Source organism: Manihot esculenta, chromosome 4 (assembly GCF_001659605.2).
Source record: "Manihot esculenta cultivar AM560-2 chromosome 4, M.esculenta_v8, whole genome shotgun sequence".
Classification (NCBI taxonomy): Eukaryota; Viridiplantae; Streptophyta; class Magnoliopsida; order Malpighiales; family Euphorbiaceae; genus Manihot; species Manihot esculenta.
In genome coordinates this window covers 27,194,594-27,207,916 of record NC_035164.2, presented here as the reverse complement: position 1 = coordinate 27,207,916, position 13,323 = coordinate 27,194,594, and the positions used below count along the sequence as shown (strand labels likewise).

Below are 13,323 nucleotides of genomic sequence, written 5' to 3'. Positions count from 1 at the left end.
ATATTTTTCCCTGTATTCTTTAAGATTCTCATTCATTTTTTTTAACTTAAACATCAGGATTTATTTTAAAAAAATTATTAAATAAAAAAAATCACTAATTAACTATTTAATTTAAAAAATATATTAAAATATTCTTAACTTTTAAAATTTTTTTAAAATAAAATATTTTAAAAAAATTATTTATTAATTTTTTCTTAATTTTAATTATTAAAAATATAAAATAAAATATTCTTAATATAGAATAGAAATAATCATTGGATCGATTTGATTCAGATCAAATCAAATTAAATAAATAAAAATATTTATTTTAATATTTATAAAAATTGAGTTGAATCAATTTTATATAAAAATTAAATTAAATTAAATTAGTCTAATTTAATTTGATTTAATCGATCGAACTTTTTAATAAATTTTTTATTTTTATATATTATTTTAATATTTTAAAATTTAATTGAAATATTTTAATTTTAGTTATGATCTAATCTCTTTATATTATAAAAAATAATATACTATTTTACTAATCAATTCAATTCATTTTTTAAATTTTTTATAATTAAAATCATTAAAATTTTTAAAATTAAAATAAAAAATCGAATCGAATTTTAAAATTAATTCGATTTGATTGATTTTTTTTAATTTGAATCGAATATTGATCATTCTAATACGAAGGAACTGATTAGTAAATTTTTTTAGAAATTTAAAAAATTAACTAATAATTTTTTAAAATTATAAAAATTAAATAATAAAATATTTAATAATAAAATTAATAAAAAAATTAATTAATAAAATTTTAAAATATCAGCATATTTTAATATTTTAAAACTCACTATTTTTTTATTAATAATGTATTCTATTTCATATATATTAATACAATGCAACTGAGTAATTAGGTATTTGCGCTTCAGTTTCCATATTTAGATATTTATGAACTGTATTTAATTTTGAATAATTATAAATTTTTGTTAGACTCTAGAACTGATATTTCTGTTAGATTGGTTTATTATCATACCACTCTAACTGTTCATATTTTGGTTAGAAAATTTATTAGGCATGATCGTTTACATGTTTGAAATAATATTCTTTTTATTTGATGAAATTTTATTAATATAACCAATAAATTTACTTTAAAAAAAATAGTAATTAAGTATTTGGACTCATAGATTTAGTCTGGTGATAAGTCTCTAAATTTAAGAGGTTTCAGATTCTATTTTTTCAATTTTTAATTTTCATTTAAAATAAAATAACGAGTTATTTAATTTTTTAATAGAATAATATGAATAAATAATATGTTAAAAAATAACATTTATTACTTTTTAATTATATATATTGTTAACTCATTTAAAAAAAGTATTTTTAATTATTTTTGTCTGATAATGAAAATATGAAATTGATTAAAGTGTATATAATAAATATGAATATATAAATATTATATTTAATAATTATTAAAATTATTCTTACAAATAGCATTAAATTTATAATAATTACCAACAAATTTTAATTTACTATTACTAGATTTATTTTTAAAGCTGCGATCTCTCAAATTATAATCTCAATAGGAGCCATTTATTAAAAAGAAAATATAATAATTACATTCAAAAGGAAATAAATGAAAACCCACATTTGTAGGTAAGGTGTTAAATATATGATTCCTTTTTGATGGGGGAGGGTTTTGATGAATATTTTTATTATAAAAAATAATATTATATTAGATAATAACTTATTTATTTTTTAAATATGAAATTAATTAATTTAAAATTTAAAATTAGATTTATTTAATTTTTAAATAAAAATATAAAAATTTAATTGAATTTATATTCAAATTATTTTTTTACGATCAAAGGAGGAGCCTGAAGCCCTATTGGGCAAGATGTGTTTGTGATTTAGTCAAATATTAATATTTACAGGTTTAAATTGTTTCATGAAAAATATTTTTATTTTTTAAATTTTTAATATTTAAATAATTAAAAAATAAAATATTTTCTTAATTAAAAAATAACTTTTTCTTTAAAAAAGTATTATTTTCCACTCTTCATATATAACATCTATTATATATATATATTAATATATTTTATTTTTTAAGTTAAAATTAAATAATAAAAAATAAGTTATATTGTTGAAAAATATTTTTTATGGAAAATATTTTCTATATAAAATATTTTTAAAAAATAACTTTTAAATATAAATTATTTTTTTATAAATAAATGAAATTTTAAATATTTTTTTTAAATTTTTAACTCATTACTATTAAAATAATTATTAATTATTTAAATAATTAATAATTACTAAAATAATTAATATTCCAGAGTTTCAAGCTCGAGAACTAGTGCTGGCCAAACTAATTATTAAAATACATAGTATTAATTTATATTTATATTTTTTTAATAATAAAATTAAACTTTTTTACTGCAATGTAGATGATTAAATTGAATTTTAAAAAGTTAATTATAAATTATAATTTCTAAATTTTATTTAATTATTAAACTAATTTTTAAAATAAAAATTTTTATTTCAACAATATATTTTTTTAATCTATTTTTTTTATCTCTCATTCTCATTTATATATACATATTATAAATGAGAATTTAAAATATTAAAAAATATATTTTATAAATTAAAATATATAATATTTCATTTTATTTTATATTTTTATTATGAAATATAATTTTTCTTATATGAATAATATAAACGTAATTTGAAATGATATTTAGTATAAATATTTATTGAAATATTTTTGTATGTAATATTTATATATTGATATTTAGTTAATAAGAACTCATTTGTAATAAATACTCATTTCATATAATATATTTAATATTATATATAATAAAAACAAATATATTTATTTTAATATAAAATTTAAATTAAAAACTATATGTTTTATTAATAATTTTTTTTTTAAAAAACAATATTTTAATTTACATTTAACTTTTTTATACTTTTGACAAATTGAAAAAATTGATTTTATTATCAAATTTTAAAATTTTAAATATAAATCTAAATATTTAGATTTTTTATCTAATAAATTTGTTTTAAAATAATTAAAAAATAAATAAAAGTTATAAAAGTAATAAGAGAATTAATCCACATTTATGCTATAGAAGTTTATGGTTCCGTTTTAATGGGAAGTTTGACGAATTTGCACAAAAAACAAGCAAAAAGCAAAAAGTTCTTTGACACTACGCGTCCAGTAATATTCATCCATTGCGACATCCAACTTTGACAAATCACTGACATTTGCATACATTTTCTTGGAATAACAAAGCCTTAAATTCTTTCTTCAAAAGTTCTTTTAACCCAGTTCTTTTAACCCAAGGTTGGTCATAATTTATCACTTTTTATCTTTTAATTTAAAATTATAAATTATTTCTATTTAATTATAAAAAAATAAGATATAATTTAATTCATAGGTATATGAATAATATCGTTCATATTCTAATAATATCGGCTCATTCTAAATCAAGTCAAAAAATTTGAATTTATATCCCTCCTATTCATATAATTTTTTTATCGTTTTGAATCAATGATATTTCTCTATATTTAAAAAAAAAAAACTATTATAATCGGTTAATAAATTAATTAATCAATTTGGTGGACTTGATTTTTATACACACTCCTTTTTAATAAAAAATATCAATAATACCATTTACGTTTAAATCAACAATATTTAAATTTTATTTAAAAATAATACATTTTCTTTATTTAAACTTAGTTTATAAAAAATAAAATTAATAAATAAAATAATATCGTTTCAATAGTTTTAAAATATGTAATTCACGTATTCATTCGGTTGGATCCGCTTACTCACAAAATAAATTGAGTAAAAAAAGTTTATTTTAAAAAACAGATCTTAATTTTTTATTTAAATATAAAAAAAATAAAAGTAATCTTAAACCATTTGCAAGCTCAAACCCGTTTTAATAGTATTACATTCAACAAGGTAATATTTAATATTTTATTTAGTCAAACACTAATAGGCAGTGAATTATAGAAAGTTAATTTTTTTAAAATTTAATTAATTTATTTCGAAACAATTGTCGAATGCTAAAATAATTATATTTAGTAGAATAATATTATGGACCAGACATTCATAGGTTTAACCACTCAAATTCTGCATTTCTAATTTTTAGTTTTCTATTTAAAAAAAATAAATATTATGGACCAGAGCAGAGTCTAAGGCTGAAGAAAACGCCACCCTACGCACACTATAGTGCTGACCAAATACTTGAAGCAAAATTATTTGCGTTATTTTTAAAAAATAAAAAGTAAAAAAAAATAATTCTTTTATTCTAAATAAAAAAATTTTATAAGTTATTTATAAAACAAAAATTTTATATATTAAAAAAATAAAGCTTTTTTATTCTATATAAAAAAATTTTATAGAATTGAATTAAATTTGTATAAAAAATTTTTATTCTAAATAAGAGGTATAAAATTTAGATGATTTTATATTTTTTTTTAACTAGCCTGATATGTTATTATGTGACAATTTTTTGAAAAATAATAATTTTTATTTTTTTAATAAAAATATAAATTTCATTAAAATTTAAAAATAATTAATTTGAAAATATAATCAGAAAATTAAAAAAAAATCTCAATCAAATCTTAAATATTATGATTAATTTGAGTAAGTACATGAATTATACTATTATTAAATTAATTTAAAACTTTTTAAAAAGACATGAATTCAATTGTCATAGTAAAAATATTAAAATTATTAAAAATTTATTATTGACCTACGGTAATAAATCGATTTTGGTCCTTAAAACATAATTTTCTATTATGAAAATACTTATTCAACTGATGATCTATTATTTAAGATTTTTCCTTAAAAGAATTTTCTACAATTGAAATTCACTTTAACAATGAGGACTTTTAGCTAATTATTTTAATAAAATCTTCATTCTTAACATTTATTATAATGGATAATTGTGGATTCCAAAAGCAACAAGATGCAGCCATGTGTCCTAAATGGAGGTCCGGATTGATTACAAGGCTGTCTACCTACATGCAAAATGTTTGCTGAACATATTTATCTTCTTATTTATCTGACTGATCATTGACTTTATGACATATCGGATTAAATAGGACATGTATTATTATTACATTTTGAAAGCAGAGAATTATGATATGTGGTTATCTAGAGTTGTAGACAGGTCTCAGGCTAGTGTTGATTTGTGCAAGAGGTGCATTAAATGCATCACCATTGAGTTTCCTTGCAAGTTAGGTTCCTGTTAGAGGCATGCAGAGGGTTATCACATTATGACTGCCGTGAGCTCACCGCCTTTGACCACTATTCAGGCTACTTACCTCAAGTCAGGGACGGAGGAAAGGAACGGCAAAAGGTACGTATCATACCGGTGACCGAAAAATGCTTTAAAGAGGAATGAAGGTGTCGCAGCGGCGCAGTCGGTAATGTCGCAGCGGTGCAGCCGGTGCCCTACCAAAGGGAAGCTCTTAGCTTCGCCACTGTCTCAAATAGTGCTCCTTCTCCGCTCACCGGAGTGGAGATACTCAAACAAGGTACCATATCATCTAGTCTAGGTTGTATTCGGAATGCAAAATGGCTAAGATTTTACTATCGATTGACCACTTAGAAATGAGCTTTCTGCACACGAGATTTGATCCATAGTTTGGAATCCTGATTATTTTAATGCTTTTACGGGGAGTGACAAGGATTAAAATTTTAGTGTTTATAAAAATTAAATTGAATAAATTAAAAATTAAAATTTTAATATTTATGAATATTGAATTGAATTAATTTTGATCAGAAATTAAATCAAACTGAATCAATTTGATTTGGTTCAATTCAATTTGATTTGATCGATTTTAATTTTTAATAATTTTTTTATTATTCTTTATACTTTATTTTTAATATTTTAAAATTTAATTAAAATATTTTAATTTTAATATGATCTAATACCTCCATATTATTGAAAATAACATATTATTATCATTAATCGATTCGGTTTATTTTTTTTATTTTTTCTGATCAAAATCGAATTGAACTGAAATAATTAAAATTTTTAAAATTAAAAATCAAATTAAATTAAAATAAATAAAAAATAAACTGAATTTTTAAATTAAATTTAAGTGCGATTATAAAATATTGTTTATATATGTTATATGTAATTATAAGTTATAGTTTAATAATTAATATATATATTTCTACCAATAAATATAAGACAACAATTTATTTGTTTATTTTATAAAAATTTATAATTTTTATTTATTTAGAAAAAATAACTTTTTTAAAATTAGAAATAATTAAAGTTGAGATTTCGATAATTAAAATATAAATTAAGGTTTAAATCAGTTAATATTTCTATTTATTATATACAGAGATTTTATATTTGTTATTTTATTTGTGTAATTATTTATTATGTAGTATTTTGAAATCAATCAAATCATGATTATGGTTTAGTTATGCCGAAAAGAAGAGAAGCAGGCAATTTTCCACCAAGCATTTTGATAGAATTCCCTTCTAAGTAATTGCAGATAGAATCAAAATGGGCTGTATATGTATAAAGGCCCAACTTAATTAGGAATTAATATAACATTTAGCGAAAACTAGCTAGATCCTGCCAAACATTTTCATTTAGTTAATTTCCACACGTACGCCATACACGAGACCACCTTTTTGTCTGTGTGCTCAATTTTGTTCACCTATTAAAAGTTTTGATATTGTCCATTTCAAAAAAAAAAATTGATATTGTATTGCTGTAATCTATTCTAACTAATTAAAATATTCTTTAATTTTAAAATTATATTAAAATATTAAAATATTTTTATTTTATTAATTAAAAAATATTTATTAATATTTATTAATTTTTAATTAATTAAAATAAATTATAAAATTATTTTAATTAATTAGAATAAATTATATCTGCATAACAGTAATATTTTTTAAATAAATTATTTATTATTTATATCTATTTTCAACAAGAAAGCCCTTACAAGAAGGAAGACTGTTGGTCGGCAAGTGACAAGCCTAGCGCCTCAGATGAACAAAGAACAGGGGAGGGAGAGAAATTTCTCTCTTTAACAGATAGAGAGAGAGGGCCCAATAATATTAGTCCTAAATACAATAAGGACTAAAGTTCTAAAAAAATAATAGCAAATGTAGTTACCGGAAGAGGAGAGCGAAAATCGCCTACTCGAATTATAATCTAATTAATATATTTAATATAAAAATTTATTTTAAATTTCACTAAAATTTAATTTAAATTATTTGAATTTATCTCAAATATATATAGTAAATTACTCTAATTCTAGTTATTTAATATACGCTATTTATAAAAAATAAATATATTATTAAAAATATATAAAAATATATTTAATTAATTATTTATATAATCGAATCTAGCTTATAAATATTCAACACATATGTTTTAATTAATTTTTTTATTAAGTATTAGAGTAATTTGATTTTACTTGAACTTATTCAATTAATTGATTTAATTAATAATTTAATTTTAATTATTAAATTTAAAGTAAATAATTTTAAAATAATGAATTCTATTTTGAATAAAACCAAATTAATTAACTAAAAATTATCGCATATTTTCTTCGTAATTAAATCATGGATAACTTATATATATATTCAGAAAGGCTAAGTAGGTGTTCAAATTAAGCATGTAGTATGGCCTTGAGTGTGGAATGCTTCAATTATTTTGATTATATATCCAAAACGATGAGTTATAGAATCCATATTACGTAGGTGTTAAAAACAAAAAGCAAGAATGAATCTGTTCCAACAAGGTATACTATCATCAAGATGGGAGACAACCAAATCAATATTTGCCCTAATTCCTCGTTGTAATGAGATTCCCATACTACAATAACATAAGACTTTACTCATGCGTACGTGTTCATTTTCGGTTCAATGTTGTAAGAGTAGTTGAGACATGAAAGAATACTTAACCAAAATGAATAAAAGACCTTATATGAGGTAGTTAGGGTTTTGTACGCCATCTTAGCTCATGCAATATGCTCCTTCCATCATATCAGCCAAAATAATATACTCAAAAGATTCTAATTACACATACCCACTTACGTTATCATTCTTAAATGTCACGTCTCAGCCATTGATGGGTTTGCTCAATTACATGATCTAGTGGTTCTAAGATAAAATTCTAGCTCGTAATACAAAGATCATGCATGCACTTTAAGTACAATTAGCATTTCTCAATGAGAGAAAATTAAAAGAAAAAGAAAAGTATAATCTTCCTCACGCAAGCACTGCAGCTCACCTACCAGATATAAACACTTAGTGATATATAAACATAAACCTTCTATGAATAAATTCTTTGTTAAAGAAAACCCAAAACAAGATATAAATCTTTGCTTTTATTTTCGAGGTGTGCTGATGAGATGAGATGATGGGTGTTTTGAGATTTCTTTGGTTTCTTCTGTTGGGAGATTACAGTGCAGTTAACCATTGCTGTCATTTGAAGTTCGTATGAATCACTGTTGCTTTTGTTTTTTCTTGCCTAATTTGTTCACTAGCTCACAAGAGGTAGCCAGCCACGGAGATTTTGGTGGTGGGAGAAGATATATATACCCTTATCAGACTCTTGCGGGTCTCTCTTTTTGTTGTTTAGGTACTTGTGAGAGTATCGTAGATAAAGTGTGCATGTGAATGTGATCTCTTTAGTATGTTTTGGCTAACAGTTTTGTGCTTTATGATGGATTTTAGTGCGTATGTTTTGTCTGTTTATTTTTGGTTTGTTTGTTCTTTTTCACTGAGAACAACAGTGGAGTATTTTAGCATGTGAAATTCCTTCCAAGTTTCTGCTGTGTCTTTAATCAATCATTGTAGGTAAATTACATCATGATCGTGTTTCAAGATTCCATGGAGAGACTCAGGCCTCTTGTGGGTTTGAAAGGCTGGGATTATTGCGTTCTTTGGAAATTGAGTGATGATCAAAGGTTAGTGGAAACAACATATATCATTATTTCTCTCTTTCTTCTTGTCTCCCTCATGTGTTTCTTTCTTCTGAAGGTTTCTTGAATGGATTGATTGTTGCTGTGGTGGAAATGAGAACATGCAAAATGGTGCAGAAGAACTTCAATTTCCTGTATCTTCTTCATCAGCCATGGCTTGCAGGGATGTCATCTTCCAGCACCCAAGAACAAAATCTTGTGAACTTCTGGCCCAACTGCCTTCTTCAATGCCCTTAGATTCTGGGTAATTCTTCATTTATTCGTCTGCCCAATTAATTACTCTTTCTTCTTTCATCACGTAGAATGTATATTCTTATTAATGACACGAATTTATATGCAGGGTTCATGCACAGACCTTGTTATCAAACCAACCCAGATGGCTAAATTTCTCTAATAGCTGTGATTCAAGTGTTCTTGAAGTAAGTAATTAATTATTTCTATTCTTTTTATATAATTAAGAAAAAATGAATTTGTTTGATCTCATATGATTATACTTTGTCAGGGAACAGTTGGAACTAGAGCTTTGATACCAGTGGCTGGAGGAATAATTGAGCTGTTTGTTACTAAGCAAGTATGATTTTTCTTCTTGTTGCATGAATAAATTAGCCTGGAATTTTCTTTCCTCAAGGAAATTAAGATAAATAGAAAATTGAAGAAAGTTGTCTATCTTGTCACAGGTGTCTGAAGATCAAAATGTCATAAATTTTATAACATCTCAATGCAGCATATTAATGGAACAAGAAGCCATAATAAACTCAACCAACATGGAAACAGGTTTCTCAGCTAATGTGAACATGATAAGTGAACAACAATCAAGACCATTTATAGCCGATGGTCATGATACTGAACACAAGGATCATCAAATGAATCAATTCCAGGCTCCAGTTTCCCCAGCAACAGCATTAGAGAATTTGAATCTGCCATATGACATATCAGCTGATAGGATCCATCTATGTGACATGAAATTCCTGCAGCAATTCAATTACAATGATCAGGAAAACAAGAATAAAAATGATATGTTCTTTGAAGGTGTGCAAGATATGGATGCTTTGCAGAAATCCATGGTGATGAACAATACAGAAAACATGCACATGAAGTTTACGGAATCCTCTGCAAATAAGGAGCAGCAAGGTAATGATAAGGACTCAGTGAAGCAGGAGAATGGGAGATCAGATTCAATCTCGGATTGCAGTGATCAGAATGATGATGAGAATGATGCTAAGTATAGGAGAAGGCCAGGAAGAGGGCCTCAAGCTAAAAATCTTTTTGCTGAGAGGAGGAGGAGGAAAAGGCTTAATGGGAGGCTCTATGATCTCAGGGCTTTGGTTCCCAAAATTTCAAATGTAAGGTCCATCTTCTTTTTCCCCTTCTTTCATATTACCTGAGATGGAATGGCACAGTTTCTCTCCCTATGAGAGGTCCCTTAATGGGTTTGTTCAGCATGAATCCGAATTAGTTCGGCCAGTAGATTTCCAATGCTGGATGGTATATAAGAAAAAAAATATGTTGATTTATATTTGATTAATTTTATATGTGATGATTCAGCTGAATAAGGCAGCCATACTTGGAGATGCAATTGAATTTGTGAAGGAGTTGCAGAAGCAAGCCAAAGAACTACAAGATGAGCTTGAAGAACATTCAGATGATGAAAGAGCTAAAAATGGTAACCACAACAACAACATCCCACAAGAAATTCTGAATCAAAATGGAGGTTTTGTGAATGGATTTGATGTGGGGGCATCAGAAGTTAGCTGCTCCAAACTAAATCACAAGGCATCAGAAATTTCTCATGACAAGGGACAGCAGATGGAGGTACATTACATTTGTATGAATTTCATGTTCTTCCATTTAATTTCTTTTTGGGATTTTGGTTGGTAATTAAGATAATTATGAAAATTAGGTGCAAGTTGAAGTGGCTCAAATAGATGGAAATGAGTTCTTTGTAAAGGTATTCTGTGAGCACAAGCCTGGAGGTTTTGTGAGGTTGATGGAGGCTTTGGATTCTCTTGGCTTAGAAGTTACCAATGCTAATGTAACCAGCTTCAGAGGCCTTGTCTCAAATGTTCTCAAAGTAGAGGTAATATTAAAAGGGTAATTTTTTTTTTAGTATTTCAAACATTAAAAAATATTTTTAAAAAATAATTTTTTTGAAACAAATAAAGTTATAGACAAATGTTCTGAAATTACATAGAAATGTAGCAGTCGAGTCGATCTCAATTGGTAAAAATTTGTTCTTATACGTGAATTTGCATGGCAGAAGAAGGACAGCGAAATGGTTCAAGCAGATTACGTGAGGGACTCTTTATTAGAGCTAACAAGAGACCCACCAACCGGAATATGGTCAGAAATGGCAAAAGCTTCAGAAAATGGCAGCGGCATGGACTATCACCACCACCAACACCACCACCACCACAACCACCACCATCAGCTGCACAATGGCCATGTCAATTCAAATCACCACCACCTTCATAGTTGAGCATTGATTCTGCTGAATCTGACTTTTTATATATGATAAATCTTAGTTCTATTTTCTCGTCATAAACTCTAATGTCTTTGTCCAAGCCCAGCCAAAAGGCATTATGGACCCCAAGTCCATTGTTGGGTTGCTATTGAGAGTCCATAAGGTAGCCATAGCCCTTCTGATTTGGCTACCATTGTTCCCAATTAATATCAAGTTATATAGATCCTTTAAGGCAAAAGTATATCCAGCCATCCCAATAACTGATTCTAGAATACAATTATCCCTATTTAGAATAACTAATTGTGGGAAAATTTAAATAAATTGATTTTTTTTTAAAAAAAAATTGTATTTAATGAAATTAATAATGTTGTTGAAAACAACTCCAATGAATGTTCAATTAAATGCTCAAGCAGTTTCAATCGAAGTTATGATTCCTAATAAGGAGATTGAGAATGTTCAATCAATTATTAATATGATAGAAAAATTATTTAATACGGTATAAAAATTGAGGAAAAATAAAATCAATTAGGTTGTTAAAATTAATTTATTTGGAATTTATTTTTGCTTTAGGGGTTGGGATTGAATTTACACTTGGAATATTGAATTAAAAACATAACAAATGAATCAAATCTAACTTCATTTTGGATTTGGTGTAACCAAAAACTGCTCATCCATTGATTGATTCGGTTACGAAATTAAACAAATTAAATCGAAGTGAATTAAGAAGATAATTAAAGCTTTTAATAAATTAAATCGAATTAGTTTAATTTAATTTAATTCCTTTTGATTTGAGTTTCATCCCGACAATTTTTTAAACTTTGCGCTGATTTTAAATTTAGTTAAGTTTTTTTATTTATTAACATCTAATAATAATTAATTAAAAAATAATTTTTTTTTTCTAAAAACATAGAATAGAATAAACAAAGCATTATAAGTAAAAGAAAATGAAATTGAATTATTGAAAAATTAAAATTAAATTTTAAATTAAATAAATTTTTTAATTTGAGCTGAATATTATACAACATTGATCGAGTAAAATCATTAATTTAGAATATTTTAATTCTTTTTATTTAAATTAAAATTCAACCAATCGCAGGTGACATGCATATGTTAAAGCCTTAAAAAAACTATAAATATTTTGTAAATTAAGGGTTAAACAATAATTTGCATAATCTAATTAAGAGAATTATTTTATTGATTTCCCAATAACAGTAAACAGTTTGTAACCTATAATTAAATACAATACACCCATCAATCAATAAATAATATATTAGGTAAAATCATAGTAGATTTTTTATTTAACATTCTGTTTGTTTTAAAAAATAATTTATATTTAAAAGATATTTTTCAATTGAATAATTTATTTTTTATTATTTAATTATAATTTAAAAAATAAAATATTTTAATAAATTTATATTTATAAGTATTAATAAAATTTTAGTGTAAAAAATTACTTTCAAGAGGAAGTCAATTTACTTTTCATTATTAATTAATTCTTTTAAATGTATTAAAAAAAATTATAAAATAAACAAAATCTAAATTAATAAAATTTCTATTGGATGAATGTACGCATACTTGGCGCAGATAAAACATTTCCTAATGTGATTAGAGAAAATTGCCAATGAATGTCTCAACATCGCAGAAATCAATACTTAGCCCATTGACTCGGATTTTTCCCTCTTCCTTGCCTGGTCTCAATTTGTGTTGTTATAGTAGCAGAACTTGATTACTGAGGTTGTTCCTGCTCCAGCAAGCAGGGCATGATCGGAAGAGAAGTTGTTGGATCTTTGCTCTTACTTGATATCAAGCATATAAAAATAGAGATGGGTTTTTGCAGCGTTTGTTGAATCCAGAACACCAAACTCCATGTATCTGTAGTTGTAATTAGTGGAGCTAAAGTTTAATACTTTTCCAAAAAG

At 24.6% G+C, this 13,323-nt stretch overlaps 1 protein-coding gene across 1 annotated transcript; it reads left to right on the top strand.

Moving 5' to 3' along the window:
* The first annotated feature begins 5,058 nt into the window (after positions 1–5,058).
* Positions 5,059–11,645, top strand: LOC110614090 (transcription factor ABORTED MICROSPORES). Its single transcript, XM_021755565.2, has 9 exons — positions 5,059–5,520; positions 8,819–8,928; positions 9,002–9,187; positions 9,284–9,362; positions 9,446–9,514; positions 9,621–10,286; positions 10,489–10,755; positions 10,844–11,020; positions 11,201–11,645. The coding sequence occupies exons 1-9, from the start codon at positions 5,413–5,415 to the stop codon at positions 11,417–11,419; spliced, it is 1,881 nt and encodes a 626-aa protein (XP_021611257.1). The 5' UTR covers positions 5,059–5,412; the 3' UTR covers positions 11,420–11,645.
* The last annotated feature ends 1,678 nt before the right edge of the window (positions 11,646–13,323 follow it).